This window comes from Zeugodacus cucurbitae, chromosome 6 (assembly GCF_028554725.1).
Source record: "Zeugodacus cucurbitae isolate PBARC_wt_2022May chromosome 6, idZeuCucr1.2, whole genome shotgun sequence".
Lineage (NCBI taxonomy): Eukaryota > Metazoa > Arthropoda > Insecta > Diptera > Tephritidae > Zeugodacus > Zeugodacus cucurbitae.
Window position 1 is genome coordinate 19,309,900 of NC_071671.1, and position 24,734 is coordinate 19,334,633.

General features: G+C 33.2%; 1 protein-coding gene across 1 annotated transcript in view; it reads right to left on the reverse strand.

The window, feature by feature from the left end:
- Positions 1–299: 299 nt before the first annotated feature.
- LOC105214855 (uncharacterized) overlaps positions 300–24,734 on the reverse strand; it is a 219,704-nt gene continuing 195,269 nt past the window's right edge. Inside the window, exons 12-13 of the mRNA XM_011188522.3 lie at positions 1,809–1,987; positions 300–1,740 (exon numbers count right to left, since the gene is read on the reverse strand). Of these exons, the coding sequence (XP_011186824.2) occupies positions 1,393–1,740; positions 1,809–1,987 (527 nt within the window). The 3' untranslated portion in view covers positions 300–1,392. The remainder of the gene's footprint in view (positions 1,741–1,808; positions 1,988–24,734) is intronic.

The following is a 24,734-nucleotide window of genomic DNA, read 5'->3' on the forward strand; positions in this document are numbered from 1 at the left end:
AGTTTAAGTTATTAGAATTGAATTATTGTTAGTACTTAATCATTGTATAATAGGTACAATTGTAAAAAATAAAAGTAAAAAAAAAAGTATTTGGTAGACTTTTAAATACTATTTTTGCTTAAAATCTTACTAATAACAATTTTTGGCCTTTAAAAATATAAAAATATGAAACATTATGCATTATATAATTAAAAAAAGTCATTTAAATATTGACAAAAAAATATATATAACATTATTGAAATTAAAATGGTAAATGCTCAAATAATTATTATAAAAGAAATTTAAAAATAAAAATATTTTTTTTTTAGAGAAATTTTGGTTGAATTGAGCATTTCTGATTTTATTTTAAAATTTTCTCCTCATATAAAAACTGAAAAAGTTCCATAAAAATATTAATAAAATAATTTCTACACTACTTAGTTTAATTTGGCAGCAAAATTGTTATACTAGAGCCTCCTGCGAGAGCTTGGGAGCTTCTTGACAGTAACGAACTACTTATACACGTTAAACTGCAGCCTAAAACTATGCTTAGAAAGTGTATAAAAGCTAAATATCATGAAATTAAAACCAAAAATTGTAAAAACTAATAGGCAAAGCGTTATTTTATAACGGCTTTTCACTGTAAGCAACTCATAAATGTACATACATTGCAATAAACACAACGCTTAGCACGCTTTTAGGCGTGCAGTAAGCTATTTGCACAACAGCAAAGCGCTAGTCTACTAATAGAGTATATATTAGTTAGTAGTAAGTACATTTGTAGGTTGATACATAGTTAGTTTGGTAGCCTAAGAACCTAAGAACCTAGAAACGTGGCAACCTTAGAAAACTAGTCACTTAATGTTAGTGTATGTATAATGTAGTTAGCAAGTGCTTAGGGTGTAAGTAGTTACTAAAGTAGTTACACTTTGCTAGCGGAAGGGGATTAAGTAATATGCATTTTTGCCTTTTCTTTTGGTTTTGAGCTACATAGTTCAATGCTAGTATATATGTACGAGTACTTAAGTATAGTTGGGGTATGTATGTATACAATATAATTTAGTTTAGGATAGGATAGCACACATATTCATTTTCGGAAATTTTTAAGAATAATTTTTCTTTGTATTTACTGCTCAAATATACGCTTATTTAGTTAGATTTAGGATATTTTAGCATAGTCATATATATATATATATATATAAATATATATAGTTTAGTTTTAAGTTTAGTAATTTGGTTTTATAGTATTCGCCAATACTTTCTCTTTTGACATACGGTTGACATTACAAGCTAGTTTTGAAGTTGCATTAAGTAGAGATTAAAAACAAAAAAAATTCGAAAAAAATCGAAAAAATATTTCGAAAATAACTTTCGAAAAAATTTTGAGAACAAAAAATTAATTTCTTAACACACCTAACTCCAGCCACGCCTACTATGCACACGCATATCGCTCAGCAACAGCACGAGCGCCGCTAGCACACAAGCTACAGCGCCTGCGCCTTCATAATGCCGACGCGCACTACGCGCCGCCGCACCCGCGCCGAATACCGGAAAGTGTATTTCCTCAGGTTCGCTCAGCTCCTCCTCTTCATCGTCTACCGCATTGGAGACGGCGCGATAACGCATGGTGAAGTTCACCTTGAATGTCGCCTCGGCCACGCCGCCGGGCGAGGATACAATGAAGTAGAAGGTGCGCGGCACACGCTCGTGCATGCTAACGTAGGTGAGACGCGCCTCCTTGCAATACGGTGTGGGCAGGTCCTGGAAGGCAAGATATATTTTTCTTAGTTTTTATCTCATTTTCGAGTTAAAATTTTTTTCAAACTTACCGTTACGCCATAGGCCAGCACAGTGCTGCCATATTGATTGCCGGGCGTGTAGACACGATCGCCGTGTAGCCAGCGCGCCGCATGCGCCGGCGGATTGGCACAGAACTCGACGGCTAAATGCAGTGGGGAGCCGGGGTAGGCGACGGGCGTGGAATTGCGTGCAACAACAGTGGGAGAGCCTGGAAAATGAAAAGGAGAAATTGTATTATTGAAAAAGGATAATTTGCACATCTTAATTTATTGGTTTTTATTTTTTATCATGCACTCTGGCAACCCTATACTATTTTATATATTTATGTTTTTGAATATTTGCTTTGCTTTTGCCCACAATCAAATATACTTTTGTCATATCAAAATTCTTATTTCAGAAATATTTTACTAAAAAAACATCGATCTGGCAACTCTATTAAAATATCTTTCCCAATTTTTTTCTATCTTCAACACTATTAAGACTTTTTATAGAACAGTTTCTATTTTATTGACCTATTTTACAAACTTGACAATTTTCCAAATGGTGACAGCCCTGTTGAAAGTATAAATATTGCTTTAAGATATTAGTTTTCATGATTTCGGATTTTTTATGATTTATATTTGCTTGGCTTTTAATAATACATATGTAGATATGTATGTTTGTGGAGACAAAGTAGGCTCATACCACAAGTCCTTCAAAGAACGTCACACTTCAACTCGCTTAAAAAAATAAAAAATAATAAAACATAACTCCGACACATTTGCTCACAATTTCTTGATGTCTCTTACTTTTCGAAAGCTTTTAAAATAATTTCATTTCATATGCTTTTGCTTTTAACTTGGCTTACCGCGCGCCAGAGACTCTTAATAACTCCAACTCGCTAGCGGTGGCAAGCAACTCCATCACATATGCGCATACAAAGAGTTATATAGGATTAAACCCCTCTTATATACAACTTCATACAAGTATTCATATGAATGTGTCACCAGGCTACGAAGCTTTCATCACTTTCCTCAGCTATATACAGATATATTCTTCTGTATGTACATATACGTTCATGTAATTCTACAATTTCTCGTGACAAAAATGCACTTCGTAATGGAGTTTCGTAATTTTCTCGTAAACTTTGACACAATAACTACACACACTCACATTTCATATATATTCTCGGCGGTATGGTAAAAGATTTCAAACTTGAAAGTGAGTTGAAAAGTTTAAGTGAAAAACCACGACCAACATTGTATTTTTACTCACATTTCTGATTTGCGCTCGAAAATCTTAGTTGCTTTGTACTTGCTCTCGCATGCAAAAAGATGCTTTAAGTGAGTCTAAATACTTTTAATTGGCGTAAAGTGCAAAACTTCGTCGGTTATATCTATTAAGAAAGTATGATTTGTACAACCAAAGTTTTTAAAAGCCCTCTATTAAATAAAGTATTATTTTACGACAACTATGTATAGTTCTTCGTTCAATACATATGTGTACGCTTAGCAAGTGAATTTATGTAAGTCTATTCAACCATTTCTTTAGAAATATGCAATATATTTTTTAGCAAGCTTTCACTCAATGAAAGCTCAAATATTATTCAATTATGTATTTATTTTTGAGAAGCCCAAATTTGTTTCTATAGAAGCAGAGTATTTTGTAAAAAGCTTTCATTAAACGAAAGCTCATATGTATTTTTTATAAACTTGTTTTTGAGAATACCGAAATAAGCTAACTCTGGCAATTTCTAAACTTAGAAATGAAATGTTACATTCAAAGCTTTCTCCACAGAAATTTTTATTATCTTTAACTAGGAAAACTTTTTTTAACTATACAAACATATGAAAAAAAACTTGTTAAGGTAAAGCTCTTAAAATTTAATATAAAGAACTAAAAAGTGAAACGATTAAGTTAAATAAGCTGATTTTAGAATACGGAAGATGAAAAGTGAGCACTAGTTCAGAAATTTTACTACAAATCAAAAACTTTCCAAAGTTGTGTAAGCCATAGATGAAAAAGCTTTCCTACAAGCTCAACAAAGCTGTAAAAAATTTAATATTTAATCATATTAATTTAAAAAAAATGTGCAATAAGAAGATAGTTTTACTAAATTATGTGACCCATTAGTGAAAGCTGTACAAAGCTTTTATGAAAGCTCCCAAAAACCTAAAATGTTGAAAAAAATATTATTCAAATAACAAATATAAGTTGTACTTCAAGAAGGCAGTCTTATATAAATATGTGCCTCCTAAATGAAATCTCTTTTATTAAAGCTCACAAAAAATGTAAAAGTTGAAAAAAGTTTCATTAAATTATCTGAAATAAATTTTTTCTATATGTTTTTTGAAAACTTTTTAAGTGAAAGCTTTTAAATTTCTATTTTTCTTTTTTGCTGGCATTTTATCAGCATTTCGCAGGTGTTTGCAATCAGCGCTTAAGTACCATTAAAATGTCTGCATCGCAATTGGTGTCAAAAATTCATTTGAACAAAAACACATGTGAGAACAACAACTAACAACATCCATTGGTGAACGCACAACCCTCTACAACTAATTGCAATGGCGTGTGCAAATTTTCGAGTGTAAAAATTTAATTTATTTGCCTAAACTCTGCGCAGCTATTATTTGTCCTGACACTGGGTGTATGTGTGCTCATACTGGCATTGGTCGCCACCGGAAAGACCTTAAAGTTCTATATAAAATCATATTGGAAACCTTTGCATATGTAAGGGCGCTATAGCGCTTTGCTGCTTGCCCAACGAAGCATGTGGCAGCATTTGCAAATTGTTGGTGGTTGTGGAAGCGTATCGTAAGGGCCATGTCCGGCGGTCTTGCGCCATGCATTGCTCGTTCACTTTTGTCCATTGGTTGGATTTTTAATTTGATTTTCGGCAATTTGCGCGCGCGTACAACACCCTAAATACATACGAGAATATAGAATATGGGGGTACATCGAGACAGGCACACACGCCTGACCGCTGTCACTCGTCCCCACTCCGCTCTCGTACAAAATATTATTAAGCCCACTCCGTCTGGTTAACTTTAGTATCTCAATCGCAGCGCTTTCGCTTTGCCACCTTAAATTTTTCATTTTCATTTTCATTTTAGTTATTTCGTTTGACTCTCGCACCATTTGCCTTTCGATTTCACCATTTTGTTCGATGGAATTTTCCATGCCGTCACTTCTGGCCACTGATTGCTTTCGGTCGTTGGTGGCTTACCATCGCTGGTTTGATTCGGTCGGTTCATGCTTGATCTGCTAGCTATAGCCTATAGTCCGTTACGGTCGTCCTTGTGTCATGAACAAATTGCTCACTGAATGTGTATTCGTATATGGCGCGTGTATTGCGAAATTATTGATGTGCAACAAATAAATACAACCAAAAGTATTGCTGATATGAGATTTTGTAAAAGTGGTAGGTGAAAAGAGAAAGCTTTCAGGGTAGGTATAAGCGTATTTTAATTAGAATTTAAGCAAATTCTTATTGAATTATCACAAATGTTAAAAGGGTCGATTTTATGAAGACAATTTCATTAAGTTTGAGGTGATAATGAAAGTTCAAGAGAAAGCTCATACTTTACATATTCAAAGCTTGCCATGAAAATAATATTTATGGAATTTGACCGCAATATTCGTGATATAGTTCAATAATATGTGAAAGTTAAGCTTACACTGAGCTTTCATGTTTTTTGCATCTATTGATAATAAACCTCAGAAATTCCATTTCAGAAACTTCGAGTAAGCTTTTATTACACTGAAGCTTTCAATTTTCAATATTTTTAGATATTTCATTTGAAGTTATTAATTTGTGATTTTTGTCTATGATGATAACTGATTATTCAACTTGCCGGCTTTTGTATTACAATGAAAGCTGTATTAAAGCTTTTAAAAACTAATTAATAATACCAAATATTTTATACAAGTCTCTGGAAAAAGAAAAGCATTTTCTATTTACGGTTTTTTTGTCATAAAAGTGAAAGTTATTCTCGATAAAGCTTTCACTCAGGGAGCTTTCAAGTTCTAAACTTTTTGTATCAAAATTTTGTTAATAATTGATATTAGCCTTGTGAAAAAGCCTGAACGTCTCATGGAAAAACTTTCATTTCAGCTTTCATACCAAAAATGTCTTCAGTCTCGGTTTTATCAAAAAAGTAAAAGGCCTGCATTTCCATTTTAGGTATTTATTTTGTGATATTATTTTACTAGAGGTCTAATAAGAGTTGACTTATAAATTCCATAACTAACTTTGGCGGAAGTTTTAAATAAGATCTTTAAAAGCTCCTCCCATACACATAGACTATGGAGCTTAATTCAGAAATCGTATGCATTTTATATAATTGAAATGAACTCACACCCTTCAGAAGTGGGTGTTATAATATTAATTGATTTTAATCACCCCAAAAAATATTCGTAGCGGAAGGACAGGCAGACAGCAGACAAGCTGCACTGTCTACTCATAATGATTGAAAGAGGGGTCCCATAAGCATTTTATACTTCACTAACACCCTTGTTGCAGTTTTTTGTACTGCCATTTTGTAATTTGAATTTTTCGGTTGTAATAAAAGTAGTTGTTGTTGTTTTTTTCTTCTGGCTAAAAAAAAAGTACAAAAAATTATATGAAGAAGAATATTCATCTTGCTTTTTATATTAAACTGTGCTTGCTCCCTTATGAGTTGCTTATATGTTCGCCATTAAATACTAGACAATAAGAACAACAAAAATAGTAGTGAAGTAGCACAATACAACTTGAGTATACATGGGCAGACTCTTGAGTGATGGCTTAGCTTGTGTTGAATGTAATTTTCTATGTGGCAGCAATACACATTTGCGCTTAACATTTGCAACCATAGCATTTTAATATACATATCTTCATTTTCAACTAATTGTAATTGTTGTTGCAACTTCCTGATGCTTCTGTTTCTTCTTCTTCTTGCTTTTTGCAATAATTTCCACTAGCCATTATTATGTCCGCATGCAGCAAATGAACAATTTATTTGCTTACTGACGGCCACTGCTCAGACAAGAACACTGTCTTCCTTCCTCAGTCTCACTCTTTCACTTCTTTCTCACTCTTACTCTCTCCCAATCTATTTATAACTTTGCATTTATTTTGAATGCTCAAGCTTGTACGCAATGATGTAGAAAATTGCAAATTTTTTGATTATCTACTCATTGTTATTGTTTTTGTTTTTATTCAACTCCGCCTCTTGCTACTAAGCGCTTCTGCTTCCTTTGCGTTGTTCTGCACTTGTGTGACCTCCCTCAAAAGTATGCTGCAATTTATTGCGCACTCTTGTTATTAACAAGCACATATCTGCCATCGGAAAAACATACACACGCATACTACATACTACATACATACATATACACACACACGAAGACATAGGAAAACACTTGTTTATTGCAACATTCAAACTATCTTGAAATTTTCATGTATCTTCTCATTCCTCTTCTTCCTTTTCTTCCTCTTCTTCTTCTTCTACTCTGCATTCGTTGTATTTGTGCAAAGTTTAATGAGTTTTTGTGGGCAATTGATGGTTGCCAGCTTTGTTGACTATATTCAGCTATTGCTTGGGATTCGCCTATTACTCTCAGCTCGTTTCTTTTTTCATTTCAATTAATTACATTTTGTTTGTTGGAAAAATCTCATCTCAGGGATTTGCGCATGAAAATGTTGTTTGTGTCAATAAAATAATTATTCAGTTTGAATTCTACAACAAATGTTTTGTTGTGGCATTAATTTATTTTGAAATTTAAAAAGTATATTATTCATTATATGGAATGCATTATAATCACTTTATGGGAAATAAATGAGCTTAAGCTTTAAGCTTTCACCTTGATTTTAATTATTCAAATACTATACAAACGGCAAAGAAAAAAATTTAACTATGTTACACAAAAATGTATCTCTTCTCAACAATAACTTGTTAAAATCAAAACTTTTTAGAATCAATATCTTCTGACAATACAACCAATTATATAAAATTCTATGAGTTAAATTAATGCAATGGACATGTTTAAAAAAGCTCATATACTCATATTTGATTTTCATAATCTTAATAACAGAGAAGTATAAAGTTTAAATATTTAATATATTGTAAGGAGCTTTGGTGATAAGTGAAAGCTTTTAATGTATGCTGAAGCTATTGTCTTCATTTACGATAAGTATTTTATTTAATTATATAGCAATTAATAGAAATAAAATTACAGAAACTTTTGTGAAAGCTCTTGCAATAAGTACAATTTAACTACTGAGAAACAATTAATTATTTGCATATACAGATTGCAAGCTTTTGAAGTAAACGTTAAAAAATTATAAGTGTGGTATATTTAGCGAAAGCTCTTTTCAGTTGAGCGTGTAATGAAAGCTCTGTGTGTACACACACAAAAATTAACTTCCAAGATTTCCAGATTTAAGTTCAAATCGAAATTGCTGAAGTGAGATAATATTTTAATTTTCTTATGCAATATTGTACCAATATTGAGTGAAAGCTTACTTTAAGAAAACAATTTTATATTATTTGCTTATGTTAAATGCAGGCATTTGCTTATATAAATATGCTATTTATTTCAATACAATGTTTTATAAAATATTAATTAATGGCGTGTTTTGATGCTTTACCAATAATTACCACCAAGTGTAGGTTATCTACATTTTTGTAATTTGATGGTGTGTGAAAGTTTCATTGAAGGCTTTTTTTTTACCAATAATATTAAAAGTAGAGAGTGTAAGATAAAATTCTACAATTTTTGATGCAGATCCAGTCAAATAAATGCGGCGAATCTTCTAATTTTGAAATTTAAGATATGTGAAAATTTCGAAAAAGCTCATTTTCAGCCATATTTTTAAATAAACCAAAAATTTCGGATGTAACTTTAGTCACCTAATTGCAGATGACTTTTGGCTTTGCTAAAGTTATAATGTTGTGAAAGTTGCGTGAAAGCTTACTACGACCAATATTTTATGTGAAAGCTCATTGCGTTCCTTTATACAAATGTATTAAAATTTATTATTATAATGTTTAAGTAATTACTTTGAGTTATTATATGTTATAAAAATTGAACGCACAAAATTTTGGTGAAAGCTCAGCTCACTTAAAATAACACTTGACTTATTAAAAATCATTAATAATAAATGAAGATACATATGCTTAAAATGTCTTTATGCTCTCTTAAGCTCTATGCTGCCATTAAAGACAATAGATGAATTTCTCTAATGTCCATTCGAATTCCAAATGACCTAATTCCTTCAACGCTCCGCCAAAACTTTGCCAAATCATGTAAATGTCAGCAAATTCACTTAAATATGTGTTACATATTCAGTTTGAAACAACCATGACATAATAACAACAACAACAATAATAATAATAAAACAACCACAACTTGACAGCGCTGTGGCAGCGACGGAAATTTTTTTTAGAAGAATAAAATATTTCACCGTTATTCGCAACAGTTCCCTGCCATGCCATTCGAGTAGACAAATAGTCAGACTTAGCTACTTACAATACAATTGCATAAACATACAACGGCCATTATATCGAATACATGTAGTTGTTGTTGTGTTGCTCTTATTGTTTTTGTAGTTGTATGAAAATTTAATTTGGCTTGGAAGGCGGTCTATCGTGTTGAAAACTTTGTTAAACGAGAATTGAGTAATTTGCTATGTTAACTTTATTCGAAATGCGAATGAATGAGCGAGTGAATGGCATAGCAAATGAGTGGAGGAAGAAACCAAAACAACACACAACAACAGCAATAGCAAAAAACATAGTAAGTAGTAGCTTGAAATTGAATGGAAGCAGCAATAAGTGTTAGTATGTGACTGGTGAAGGAAGAGAAATACAACAATAACAAAAACAATAATAGCAAAATCAACAACAACAAGCATTATGCAAAATCGAGGGAAAATAATAATAGCAACAACAACTATACTTCATGTACTGCCAAAAGTACGAGTAATAATAATAACAACAACCAGTAGCTGTTGGCAGTAAAATATGCAAAGCAAGTGCTTCGGAAGGAAGAGAGAGAGAGAGTGGGAACGACGCGCAGTCAAAGATAAATGTGTGAAGTGAAATCGTGGCCGAAAATAGTCAAGTCAAATGAAAAGTTTTGTGTTGTTGTTGAGGTTGTTGTTGCCGAGTGAAATACATAAAATATTTTTTAGCACTCGCTTGTTATGCTTCTTCGACTGTTATGTTGTTGTAATTGTAAATGTTTTTGTTGTTGTTGCCACTTGTGTTATGCACGTTGTCTTTGTAAATATTTTATTGCTTTCCCTCGTCTTCTTGTGACCCCTCCTCCCTCCCTACGCTGCGGGCTAGCTATCTACAAATATACATATACATATATATATGTGTGTGTATATATATATATGTAGGTATGAGTCTATGTATGTATTGGCGTTAGTTTCGCAATTCCACTTTTCCAGTAATATTATTGCCTAGTAAGTTGTTAGTGTATGCAAAATTACTAATTCTTACTACCGTTTACTTCGCTGTGTATCTGTCTGTCTGTCTATCCAACTGTAAGTCTGTCTATGTACGTATGTATGTATGTGTGTATGTATGTATCTATGTATAACAGTCGTTTTTGCGTTCGTTCATGCAAAAGTTTCGTTGTTTCCAAAAGTGGCAATTTGTTGTGGCCAAATTAAATTAGAGACTTCAGTGGCAATTTTCGAAAATGTTCTATGAGTCGAATTGACAAAAAACAACAGCAACAACACAGAGTAACAATAATAATAATAATATGAAGGATATGAAGCAGAAGATGGTGAGGAAGCGAAAACGGAAGATGATTGTTTAATGGTTTAGAATGATAATTTTTGAAATATAGCGCATGTACACACATATATAAATAAATAGATATATTATTGCAGTAGGCCATGATATTTCGTGGCTGCATAAGAGGGGTTTTCAAGCCTACGAATATAGTAAAAAAATTATGATATTAAATAAATCAAAATAAATTATAACAGCTCTTAATTCGGCAAAAAAACATTTCACACTAAATTTTGCAAGAGTTATTCGTTCTTTAAAACAGGTGGCAACTCCATATTATTTCTTCAATTAATACTGTTTAAAACCACAATTTTGCACTTTCATATCACTGTTTTTTTAATTTCTATAAATATGTATGTTAGTAATTTTAATAAGGTGGCAACTCTGTTTTATTATTTACCTAAAACAAAGTATTATAAAATAAATAAAATTTTATAACCTCATTATATTCAGCATTTTCTATTAATTCTAATATTTATATAGTTATTTAGAAATAAATAATAAATGGCAACCCTGTGTCAAATTTGATTTTAAAAAATTAAACTGAAGCATTCCTATTGCAAATTTAAAATATTTTGTCTTCTCTAACAAATTTAATTTTAGTCAATTGGCAACTCTGTGCAGTTATATTTATCATATAACCGATCGATATTGATTAAATTTCGACATCAAGGTAGATTGATGGGAACCCATACAAGATCGTCTTGAATAGAGAGAGTTAAATATAGTATGGAAATGGTCACGGTTGCAAGGCGAAAAGGGCCACAACAGATTCGAACAATCGTCAGCAAAGTTTTCCTTCTCATGAATATTCATGGCTGGTTCTTTATAGCCCATTTACCAATCGATTTGTACGTACATTTTAGTAGTTTGTACTATGGTAAACTATTTTCCACATTGAAACGTCTGCAAGTTTCTGAAAATTTCATTATTTTACAGCTTACTGAAAGACTACCATGGCTTAGAAGGAAGAACTGACCCTAATCTTGGAAGCAGGCCAGAAGTAGTTGTAGCAAAAGAAATACTATGGTCCTATCTGAACCTGTTTAATGGAGAGACTTTTCCAAAGTCCAAAGGCCGTGCCGCTGCAATACTCTATTTTATATGCATCTCAGAAATCAGTCGAAAATTTTAGATAAAGTCTAACCGAAGTCATAATTTTTTGTTATTCGAAGAACCCTCAAACGATTTTCTGCTCCAATGTCGACTGATCGACTGATCCGATCCATCGGCTTTCCAGTTTCGAATTTTAACAAAGCGTTACGGACTGGATAAGAGTACTTGAAACAAACGGAAGAATACCATTTACAAGAAAACGATCCTATCTTTGGTTTGACTTAACCAGTCACTCTCTATATTTACTGCTACCCTTATGAACTCTTCACAATACCGAAAGACCGTTATGCGAAACTTTTTTATCTAACTCGGTCAACTAATAACTTCTCTAATTGTAAATGCATTTTTGTTGTTATGAAAATTGGTGCGCTCAGTTTTTCTTTCACAACACAGCGTCCATATGCTGTCGACGAGGACTTTACTGGCACTTTTGCAAAATGTTTGGCGCTTTTAAGGTCGTTTAATGTGCAGTCATGTTGCAACATTGGCACACTGCACTAATTCACTTTTCAAGAACTTGCCACCAGAGTAAACGCAGCAGAAAGCGCTGAGCGGCGGCGACAGTCGACTGTTAACCCACTAAGAGCCACGCTCAACTGACCTAACCTAATAAGTGAAGGGAAAAAAACGCCAACACCCACACGACAGTACACACACATTGTTGTTGCTTTGGTGTCACATGCTACTGACCTGTGCCATGTATCAATGGGTCAGAGTCCGATGGAGGTTCCCCCTTACCTCTCTCATCAGTTGTTGCGCAAACGCTTAACTATTGCTGCTGTTGATTGCTTTTATAAGCTCGAACGCTTTTACAACCTTTTAGTCAAACTTGCTGCAGCTTTCATAGCTGCGATTACATAGTTCGTGCACAAAACTGACAAACTTGCCACTAACTAAATGCGAGTGCAACGCTGGTACTGTGTAAAACAGTTAGAATTAACTTTTCGAAACTAGAAAGGAAATGGTGTAAAAGACACGATAAAGGTACTGTTGATGAATATGAACTGTTTAACTCAAGTGCAGAGCTATTAAAGAATTTTGAGTTATCTCAACTTGATTTGACTGAAAAAAGTCGGAGCGGAATCGACTCTTCAAAGTTCCATAGGTTTATTCGAGCTGAGGAGTATAAATAATACTTAAGTATGATCCCGACATCAAAGAACTGCTAAATTGGGGATCATTCATTCTAACTGAAAAGGTTCAGATTTGTTCAGTGTATCAAGGTTACTAAGAAAGTCATCAGTTCCTTAAAGACTGGATACAATTTATGATGATAATTTCCGAACGAGAGACAGATTATTTAGTACAAAAATTTGACTCAATCAGGTTAGACGTTTTTCTATTCCTGTGGTGTAGATAACTCTATTCTAGATACATATAAACACCAGTGACTCCTTCTTCTCTTTAGCTTATAGTAATGGATCCTTTATTCAGCAAATATTCTCGGAGATTTCCTCGGTTGTCTCATTTTCGGTTTCTGCTCGATGAACAAAATAGTGTCTTTTATCTATGCTCGATTTCGTTCTCAACTCAGTTGTTCCGAAAGTAAGCTGAATGGGATGATTTTATGGATTACGGATGACTAACCAAAGACGATGGGTACAAGATTACATCTTGGTAAGAAGTTAAAGGTCCAAGACTGTATACCATCCCCAACTCTACAAACGCCAAACCTTATGACTGTCTTCTTAACTGGATGGGCAGAAGACTGATGAATGGACTGTTTTAGTGAAGTCTGTCTGATTTATATAAGAATGGTTCGTATGGTTTGTCTAAAAAGTAGTACGGTTGCTGGGGACATTTCCCTTGGAAGAGTTCGCTATATAAATGTAATGGTTAAAGGAAGAGCACTACATTAAGAGTTTTACGCTCTGGCAGTCTTTCCAAAAGCCACTTTATTTAAAAACTTTGTATTGCCTCTTCAAAGCAAGCCACTGAACAAGGCTAAAATTAACGAGGGATTTTAATTGAATTGCATATACTACGAAGAAGGACCTAAGATCGCAGTCAAAACAATGGACTTCATTCGGCGAATTTGTTTAGAAGAAGGCGAAGAATTTCTGATCAGCTGGAAAGGGTTTGATCACCGTTTTATGGGATTCCCGAGATGTGATCATGTGACTGCAATTCTAACGATGTTTTGTAAATGATCGAAAGAGTTAGGGAATTCAAAAGAGACCCGCGAATACTTCCGAATTCCAGGGAGAGGCAATACGAATCTAGGGGTCCTTCGCTTACAACAAAATCGTTTTTGCCGGTGTAAGGAGCTCTCAGAAAGATACGAATAAGACGACTGAGCATGCTGCCACACCAGTACTTAGAAAATACCGCAGAGCTTTGCTCGCATATCGGTTTGTGTTGCTAACGTCAGTTTGGTTTGATTGGAAACATTTTATGCTTCACGAGAGCAGTTACATTCACGGACGATTGATTTATTTGGGGCAGAAACTAAAGAATCTGGCACAAAAAAACTTTACTTTATCTGGATTTTTTGCATGGTAATGATGGAGGCCGGCAGTTGTGCTTTGAACACACCATCTTAAGTCTTAAAAAAAGGAAATTATATTTTCAGCATATTTTAACTATTAATCGCAATACTGTTGCCACATACTTACTGCTACTTTGTGTTTTACCCTCAAGCAACTTGAGTACACACACACACACAAGCGCACTACTTTCACTCAACCACAACTGCCTACGCAACGAAGGAAGCGCCGCAAAAAATCAAAGAAAAAGCAAACACCGCAACCGTTGCATACCAACTAGGCGCAGTTTGTGTATTGTTGTTGTTGACGCATAGCAACAGATGCAACATATTAAGGCAGCAACGCCAGCACAATAGAGAGGCAGGACTCACACACACTTACATACATACATATGCATAAATTTACGCATAACGGCAACATGTTGAGGCAGCTGTTGCCAAGCAACTGCCACGCAACAGCATAAAGATGAGCAAATGAATGAATGAATTTTAATGCAAGGGGGCTCGCAGCAAGAAAAAATAATCAAAATGAAGAAAGATACACACACACATACATAAGCACTTGCTTATGTGCAAATGGCGTTTCAAGTAGGTAAAAAGTGAATTTCAAATAAGTTCGACGCGGTTGCAAGTGAGAGTGAGGTAGCGTTCATAAATATGCGTATACGTGCGTGCGTGCGGCTGAAGACTGAAGATTGCATATATGCAAAGTAGGGCTTAGTGTTGCCCTGCGTGGTAGAAAAGTAAAACAAATTGAAAGTTCTCAAACGAGAAGAACTAAGTAATGAAAATGCAAGAATAGCAAAATTGGAGGCGGTGCATAAAGAAAGTTGAAAATAATGTATGAAGAAGAGCTTGGTGAAAAGAATTGAAACTAAAGCGCATAAGGGTTACTATAAAGCTGCTTGGAAGATTATGTAATATTGCATATGTACTTCAATGGAAATGAGCGGCTCAGTTAATAAACTGCATCAAAGAATATTGCCTTCTTGCTTTTTGAATTTAAAAAGAAATTTAATTACATTCTAGTTATTTACAGAACAACTAACTATTTTATAAGTACTGTAGAGTCTATGAGTATGCACTGAAATCATTTGTTTCTAAGAATCTCCCACGATTTTTTTTTTGCTGATGGTTAAATTCATTTACTTATCGAAATGTCGTTTAAAACTAATATTACCTGAACAGCCTAAAAGTAGGCAGTAAAAAAAAGAATATAGAGACAAGATTTGTATACCAAAAATTTACAGAGATATTAAACGAAATATTTATTGAGAAAAAATGCAACTGTCATTATCACATTTTTAAATATTTTTGCACCTAAAAGTAGACTGCATTTAAATTATTTTCGGAAAAACAAAGCAAAGTATTTACAAGAACACTTATTAAGGTGGGAAATAATTTTTGATTATGAAACTGGCTTTAATAATTTTTAGCATACCTTTAGGCAACTTCAAAATGAAGCATAATTCTTTCATGTACATTTTTTTAAGCAATTTTGCAAAGAAAACCATAAATTCCATAGTCAAACTGCGTCCTAGCATACCTCTAGGCTAATATGCAAATAAATCAATTAATTTCTGAAAACAATTACATATTAAGTAAAGGCGCAAGCATTAATAATATTAAAGCAGAATGGTAAATTGGTAAAATACTAAAAAGTAAATATATTACGCCTAAAACTATGCTAATTTTTTCATAAAAATTAGTAGAAGAACTCAAATATTAGTTATACAAAAATTAATAAAAAAATTGATTGAAAATTTATTTATTAAAAAAAAAAATAATTTTTGTAGCATATATTTAGGCACAGTGAAATATTTTACATATTTTCCAAATTTCGTTTGGATGTTTTAAAACAAGTTTAACAATACTATAATACAATTGCACTTTACTGAAACACAAAATTGCATTGCGTACATAAAGCTAAGTTATCAGATCATTTCAAAACCTTACATAAATCTGCTGCATGTTATTTTATGCCATGATATAACTAGAACGCCGACAACAAATTGAATGCACCACTCATTACTAGTTACCGCAAGCGTTTTACGACGCCCTACTGTTAAGCGGCGCACAAATGTATGCTACATCTTTGCTAACAGTGCACTTACTTAAAATTATGACTTCAAAATGAAACTTCCATGAAATTAAAAGTTTGCTGCAGCACAACATTTAATTGCCGGGCACTTCAAAACAGCTACTATTACTGTGGGGAGTAAATCTTGTTAGAAATTTCAATTTGTCACGTAATGATGCGCCTTAAAGTATGCCACATAACTCACATGGCTGTATTGTACAAGTACAACGCGCCGAGCTCAGCGCATACACAGGCTGATAAGTGCTTACAACATGCTTACAAGTCATAAAAAATGTTGCAAAACGTTGCTGAGGCGAAAATGTTGTAACACATTCAGCAACAACAACAAAAACAAGTACGACGATAATAGTGCCACTAGGACTACATAGTGCTTAATGTGTGTGAGCAACAACAAGAACCACTTACACGTTTAGGCGCATTAGCAAGTTACGCACTGCTTTGTGGCATGGGCAGGAGCGGTGGTTGTGCGGAAGAGCCAGGAAGGTAGGTGTGTGCGGCATGTGAGAGGCAACAAAAATTATGACAATGTAACAAAAGCGTTGCCAAAGCCGGACATTGTGGCTGCGACTGGTTGCGGTTTTGCAGTTTGCAGTTGAATTGTTGCCGACTCCACATTTTGCCTGTTGCTGTTGTTGCTCACTCTTTTGCTTTTGTTGTCAGCAGAGCTGTATGGGCGTTTGGTGCACATAAAATGTTGCATCTACTTCGCCAAACGGCCGGTGTCGACAGCCAACGCATCATTTTATAACTGCAGCCTGTAAGTATGCAATGTAAATTTACTGCCGCCGCTTAAAAGCGCCTGATGACGTTTGCAGATCTATGGGGCACTGTATGCGAGATTGTCTCTGTGTCGGCGTAGATGCGTGCATGGGTTTGTGCAACATGCGGTGGCAACACTTTATCAGTGGCGCAGCATTGTCGCTATTTAAGCATAAAATTGTCGGCTGATAACGCCCGGGCACACATACCGCCACACACACACATACATACGACAAGCCGCCATTAACTGGTTTTCACTGGCGCGCAACACAATGGCGCTACAATGCGGTGTTCGCTTAAGCAGGCTTTTAGGCGCCATGACAACGCGTCGGCTGCTGTTTCTACTGCCGATAATGCCTTGTTGTGCGCATTAAATGCGTTTGTGGTGAATGTTGCAGCAACAACAATAGCGATCATGTTACTGCAACGGATGTCGTCACACACATAAATTCGCCTTTGTTTGCCACTCACACAATAACAAACATAAAAAGCCGCGTTCGCCGAAACACTGAGTGTTGCAGGGGCAGTGGCCTAGCGGTATTGCTGTTGCTAGGAGTGTGTGTGGCGCCTAAATGAAGGCGCTGCATGATTGCATTAGCAACACTGAAGGCGCATAAATTTGGGGTTATAGTTTGAGCGCGCGGGTGTTGATCCTTGTAAAAAAATTTAGTGATAGATTTGTTATTAGTTGCATACTTTTTGGCATTTGTATATATATTTTAAATAATTCAATCAAGACGGGGTGTATTAGTGAATAATTTTCAAGTATAATCTCTATTTGTATGCATAGAGCTTCGCAAAGAACTATTTAAAACTCATACAGTTTTCATATGAAATTCCCTGCTCCTAAGGGTAGGTCAACATTTCATCATTTTTGGTAATTATAGATCGTGTATAAATTTCTTCGCCATAAAATAATTATTTTACCCTTTTTATCAAAATATTTGTGGAAAAAAAGATAAAATGACATGCTCTTGAATGCATGGCACTTTTTCTGCATGAATTCATTGAATTAGAATAATATATCCAACCAACTATATATAAATATTAGGAAAAAAATTGGAAAAAAAGTAAACTTAGAGTCTCAAGCCTCGCAGCATTTTTTGTGACAAGAATCTCTCAAAAATGTTTTTACAGCACAGTATAACTATATTTCAAGTACTATACATTTAAATATTATTAAGAGATGATTTAAAAAAATATTTGCAACCTATTCTTATGGATTTCTCTTGTTGAAATCTCATCGTTGAATAATATTAAATATATTTTTTAAATTTAAGTTTAAGATATTTTACAAGCAGTGTATTTTCTAGCTTTTATTTATTGCTGGGGAAAAAGCATACCTTTAGCTGCTAAGTATGCTCCACACTGTTGCAGTCAAGCAATAATATAACTTTTATAAACAAACAAACGTAATTAATAAATCTCAAAAATATTATGGATTTTCTTTGCCTATCCTTAGGCATTTCATAGAGAAATTTTATAATTTAAATTTTTCATATAATTATGTAATTATTTAATCGCAAAAGCTAACAATTATGTATAATTATTTTATAAATTTATTAAAAATTAAGCAAAAAAACTTTCAATATACAATCTAAAAATTTTAAAGCCTACCTCCAGGCGCAAATTTTGAACTACTATGATCTAAAAAGATAAAGATTCTATAAAGCAATAACCGTATTTTTAAACCAGAAATTCCCAAAGAGTACTATAAGAGGTTTTGATTGCCTGTCCTCAGGCTTTTGATAAATCATTGCCCTAATTTATTTTTATCGTACATTTAATTTACAATTTTATCTCGCAAATAAAAAATTATAATTATTACATAACTTTATAAAATCTATAAAATTCATATATATTGCTGTAGAAAAGCCATCTGAAAAGTTGAAAGCCTACCTTTAGGAGCAAGAGGAAATTTTGAACCACTCTACCACACTCCTATAATAATGTGATTATAATAACAAAAAACGTCCCAACTAATACATACATAAAGTAATATAAATTTTCATTGCCTACCCTAAGGCGTTTAATGTCTACGATTTCGGAAAATATTTATTTTCAATTTAATAATGATAAACATAAAATATTAATTCAATAAAATCTCGAACTGCGCGTTGTCTCAAGTAGAGCATTTAATATGAAATCCGTGGTAATGTAAAGCATCATTTACTTCTCACTACATTGCATAGCCAAAGGCGCAGGAACAAGTGTTTTTAATTTTAATTTCTTGCCTCAGCGCGCCATTACAGACGCGGAGGCGGCCATATTAGTTTTAAAAACGCATGCCAACTTTTTGAACAGTCGAAATATTCTATATATATGTGTATATAGCGATATATATTTAGAGTTTTATAATATATATATATGAGCTTATATGTGTGTGGCCCTCACTTTCTATGGCTGCTCTGACTGAAACTCATCAAATTAATGGCCGCCACCAATGCGAAAGCGACAGCGACAGTTTGAATTGCTTTTCGTGTTTTTTTTTCTCAGAGTGTGAGTGAAAATTTTTGAATTGCTCTGGGACTTCATGTGATTACACAAGTATCGGTTTATGGGTCTGCTTGGCGTATTTGCATTAGTCTTGTTGCCATGACACAAACTTTGCAGACATCTCGCCGCAGTTCGGACAAATATGGAGCGGAAGACAGTGATTTGCTTGCTGACAGTTCAAAGCCAACTCGAAAAGGGCAGATCGAAAGGGAAATTATAATAGCGGCATGTGAGCGGAAAGGGGTTTTGAGGGAAATAGATGGAAATAGTGTTGAATGAAATGCAAGTAAGTGTGATTTGGGTGTAGAAAAGTTTTGAGCAGGGCAACAAAATATGAATTAATGAAATGGGATAAGTGAGAGTGAAGAAGAGAAAGAGAGTGTGATATAATGAAAGAGAGAGAGAGAGAGAGCTAGAATCTATGTTGAAAACTATTTTCCACAGTGCAATTCCCTTTTTGTTCCTTTAAATATAAAAAAAAACTTCAATTTGTTGTCTCCATTATCGCCTCTAAATTTTAAATCGTCTAATTTTGAGTTCATAAAGTACTTTTCGCCATTGGGTGTATATGCGCCAAACGGAAATGAGTTCAACTGTCTGCAGTCGCCATGTCTTTTTGGCATTTCTGCGCATTGCCGGATGTGTGCAGTAAAATCTGTTTACGATTGGAACGGCGCCGGTTTGTTGGTGCGCCGGTTAATTCAGAGCAGAGTGTGCGAGTTTTTATAATTTCATTATATTTCGGAGAAAACAAAAAAAATTTAAATTTGGGTGTGGCTACTTCGCAAATATTATGATTTTTTTATGATTTATAAAAATGTATATATAACTTTTGGAAAGTTTTAATAAGTTGTTGTTGTAATATAATTTGGTAATTAATTTCCTTTTTAATTAGGGCAAATTTCTTAATTTTTTTATATTCAATATTTCCAAAAATATTTTTAATTAAAAATTTTAAAAAATGTTAAATGTTAAATTCTGATCCACAAATTTAAAATGAATTTTGTTTTAAATTACGTAAACAATACTTAAAAATTTTGTTTGATTAACAAAACTGGAATTTTGTAATAATATGGATTTTGATCTTTGTAAAATGAAGAATAACCTTTTCTATTTACATACGTATAGATTTTATTTCAGATATTTTGAAAAAATAACAAAACAAAAAACAAAAATTAATATTTGAAATTATATTTTGTTGAAATTCTAAAATGAAAAACTATGTTTATTTTACTTAAATTATTATTTTTTAATTAAATTTTTATTTACTATTTTTTACATTATCTTGCATCATTAATGAGAATCTTTTTAGAAACTATTATAAACTATTAAATATTTATTGAAATTAAATAGGAATTTATTTTTTCAAAAATCATTTTAGAGGAAATAATCAGCCTTATTGTAAATTGTATGTGAACGACATTCCTAATGAAAAAACTCACAAATTTGTGTTTTTCGTATCATGTACAGTAGTTTTCCGAAATAACGAATATTCGTTTTAACGAAGACCGCTTATAACGAACAAGCAAATTTGTTACATTGAGTACCTTAAATAAGGAACATCGGGCATTTGTAAGTACTCGGTTTAACGTACAACATGAAGAAGGCATATGAAGAAAGATTAAAAAATCAAATAACATCGAACCAGAATTAAAAATATAACTGGAAAAAATTCAAAAGAAATGTGCAAATTGAAAAAATGTTGAATTTTATAAAAAAAGCTTAAAATTATTGATCTGCATCACATAGAAGAATGAGTGTCAGAATTGGTCCATTTTGGAAGAATTTATTGGATTTGAATTGTTTTGCTATGGTTTTTCATTTTTTAACAAATAATTAATAAAACAACTTATTAAACTGCAATTTACGGATATATAACTCATTTTTTATTGATAAAAATACCTCTAAATGAGTACTCGAATTAACGAAAAATTCGATATAGCGAACAGGTTAATAATTAATGTGCTCGTTATTTCGGAAAACTACTGTATTTCATATGAGGAAAATCTCACACCTTCGAAAATTTTCCCTTATTGTAAATGAAATTTTGTTCATGTGAAACAGTGAAATTTGTTCACAAAATTAATTGTATAAATATTAACAATTTCATCAATATTAACAACTAATATGAACTAAGGTCTACGTATATTATGTAGCCCTTTGGCTATATAAAACCAAAGTTAAACTAATATATGGTGGGATCCTAGTTTGGTGGAGACTTCACGACTATTTTGGCGTTTTTACAGCGCAAGTGGATAAGGTAGCAACGGATATATTGCTCCAAAGCTTGGCATCCTTTAGTGAGGTGACGATTCTCTTTGGTAGTAAGTGCTCGAGACTGGTAAGGAAATGTCTACCCTCACATTCAGGCGATTAGACTAGTTTGTGTGCCTGACCACAGAGGAATTCCAGGTAATAACGTAAGGTTGATAACGAGCTTTCAATACAGTCAGGCTTTATATGAGCTCTGGTCAGTCGCAAGATCCTGCTGACCCAAAATAAATCGATAGACGTCTAGGAAGCTCTTCACTATCAATAATGAAACATTATTTGAAGTGGTCATCGTATCAATAAAAATTATATCGGACGCTAGCTGCAGAAGTTTCCTAGAAGAAAACGAGGCAGAATCATCTCAACACTTGCTGTTGGAATGCCTCACCTATGGGAGATCTATAATAAAATTCCTTGAATCTCAATATTTTTATCTACCCTGCGAATTTGCGGATTTAGAAGTAAAAAATGTATGCAGATTTGTTGTCGGTTCAAGGCGCATTGACGAGTCCTATATCTATAATATCTAAGTGTATTCCTTCTCTTGTGGGGAACAGGTTTTGGTAGAAAATCCTAATATAGCTCCCAAAGAAAATAAGGAGAAAGTGCATGCATTTGAATAGTAACATAATTCCCTCGATATAATGGGACCACCATCGATATCGATTGGCGAAAAGCACATGATTGCTGCCCAATGTGCGTCTGATTAAATTCTTTTCGTAAATGATCTTTTCAAATATACTATTACATCTTTTTCCGGGGTATAGAACGCATGTCGGGCCGGCACTGATAATTTTATGTGGATAATTCATGTTTTATACTAAAACAGTCGCATTTATAAATTTAAATTTCCTTTATATGTAGCTCCAATAAAAAACATAAAAAAATCAAAACAAAAATATGTGTGACAGACTGCCGAAATTCGAATATAATTTTACATTTACTCGAAATTCATGATACCATTTTTTCTTTCGTGTGAAAATAACAATTCACGGGAATGCTTTATTCACATGAAATTTACAACATGGCTGAATAAATTCCGAAAAATATTTAAATATTATAATTTTTAAATTACTAATTATTTTTTCTTTACTTTCTTCTCTTTTAGTTACATTTTTAGATGACTTTAACAGATTAATTATTCCTTAAAACATATACGAAAGTATTAATTACTTGAAAAAATTCGACTCCTTTTTCTCCCTTACTCATACACAGCATTAGTAATAATTACACCCACAAGTTTACCGACTAAAAGTTGCTTACATATCACAGAAACCCCACATGAAAGCGCAAAACTCGCCTTTGATTTGTATTTCACATATTTTAATTCCTTTTTTTTAATTCTTTATCAACCATAAATCCCAACCGCAGGCATTCGAAAACAATTTCCAATTGCACATTTGTGCGCATAACTTTCGCCACTATTTATTTAAAATTTTCAAAGTGTATTTTTGCTAGTTTTGCACCTTATCTACTACTTTTACTGTTATTTTGAATATATTTTCGGATGTTTGTTGTACTTGCTTTTTGTTAAGCGTGTGTTTAAAATGCAAAAGTTGTGCAAACCCACAGCAATGAATTTTCGAACAAACATTCCCAAAAAGCGAGTGAAAGTTAAATTTAAAAAGGAGGAGAAAAAAATAAATATTTATTTTTCTAAGCAAATAATTGCATTTGCGGTTGCCCAAAACAAGCATGTGTGGCATTTCCATAGCATACTTTTGGGCATGCTTGGCATTAATGGCTAGCTAGTTTCTATTTAGTGAAAGCGAAAGTTGGGAGGGAATTAAAAAAATGGAGAATGGAATTGAGCAAAAGTTGTGATTTAAAATCGTTTTGATTACAAGAATTTTTGCAATTTTGGAAAACTATTTTTTTTAATATATGGATTTTTTTTTTTGAAAATTTATGTAAGTTTTAAAGCGAATCTGTCATTTCCGTATAATTTTTAAATAAAAAAAAAATATTCTGATGCATTGCTTTTCTTAAATTTTATTAAATTTTTTAAAAATATTTTGTTGTTGAAATCCCTGTTTTTATTTATTTATTTTGTTTTAGGAAATATGCTTCTTAGTTATCTTGCTATATTATAAATTCATATTTTCTTAATTTTCATGTCAGTCCAACCCTTCACCACCCACAGTGTTTCGCCAACCCTCGACACTGCATGCCTTCAATTTGTCATTTACACAATCAATCAGCAACTCGACGTCGCCAATTATAAATATAAATGTGTGCATGAGTGTATATGTAATTATTAACGGTACAATTTAGCGCAAAAATCCTGACCAACGAGTGTGGCAGCCTCCGGCGGCAATTGGTGGTGGAAAATTTTAAATACTTCAGCATGTCACACACACAGTAAACACATATGCAAATTACAATAAACACACACTCTTCAGTGACATTGTAAAAATAACTGTTTGCGTAATTACTTCTCATATTTTGCATGATTTTCGACCAACCCTGCGTCATCATGCTCGATTAGAATTTTTCACTCGCGCCACGGGAAGTCAAGTGTTTTGTGGCAGAAGTGGCATGTATTTTTCTACTAGTCACTTAATTTGCACTACTGAGTGTATGCTTATGTGAGTGTTTCAGTTGAGTTATGTTCACAAATCAATTACAGTAAATGACTGTGTTGCTTTTGTAGACAATTGTCAGAAGTGGCTACTGCGTTGAGTGCTGAAGTGTGGCAGGAAAATTGGTAATTTTTCAATTTGTACTCCATTGAGAGAAAAATATTTTATTTCGATGAAAGTTATGTAGTTTTAACCCCAACACGTTACAAATTTAATAACCCAAAAAAAAAAATATTCAAAAACTCTTGAATTTATTTGTATCTAAAAATAGTTGGTTGTTATTGTTGTTTTAACACGTCACTGAAAAAATCTTTGAAATATTTTAAAACAACAGAAATAGCTTAAATTAGTAAACAAAAGCTGTTAAGCGCCTGCTG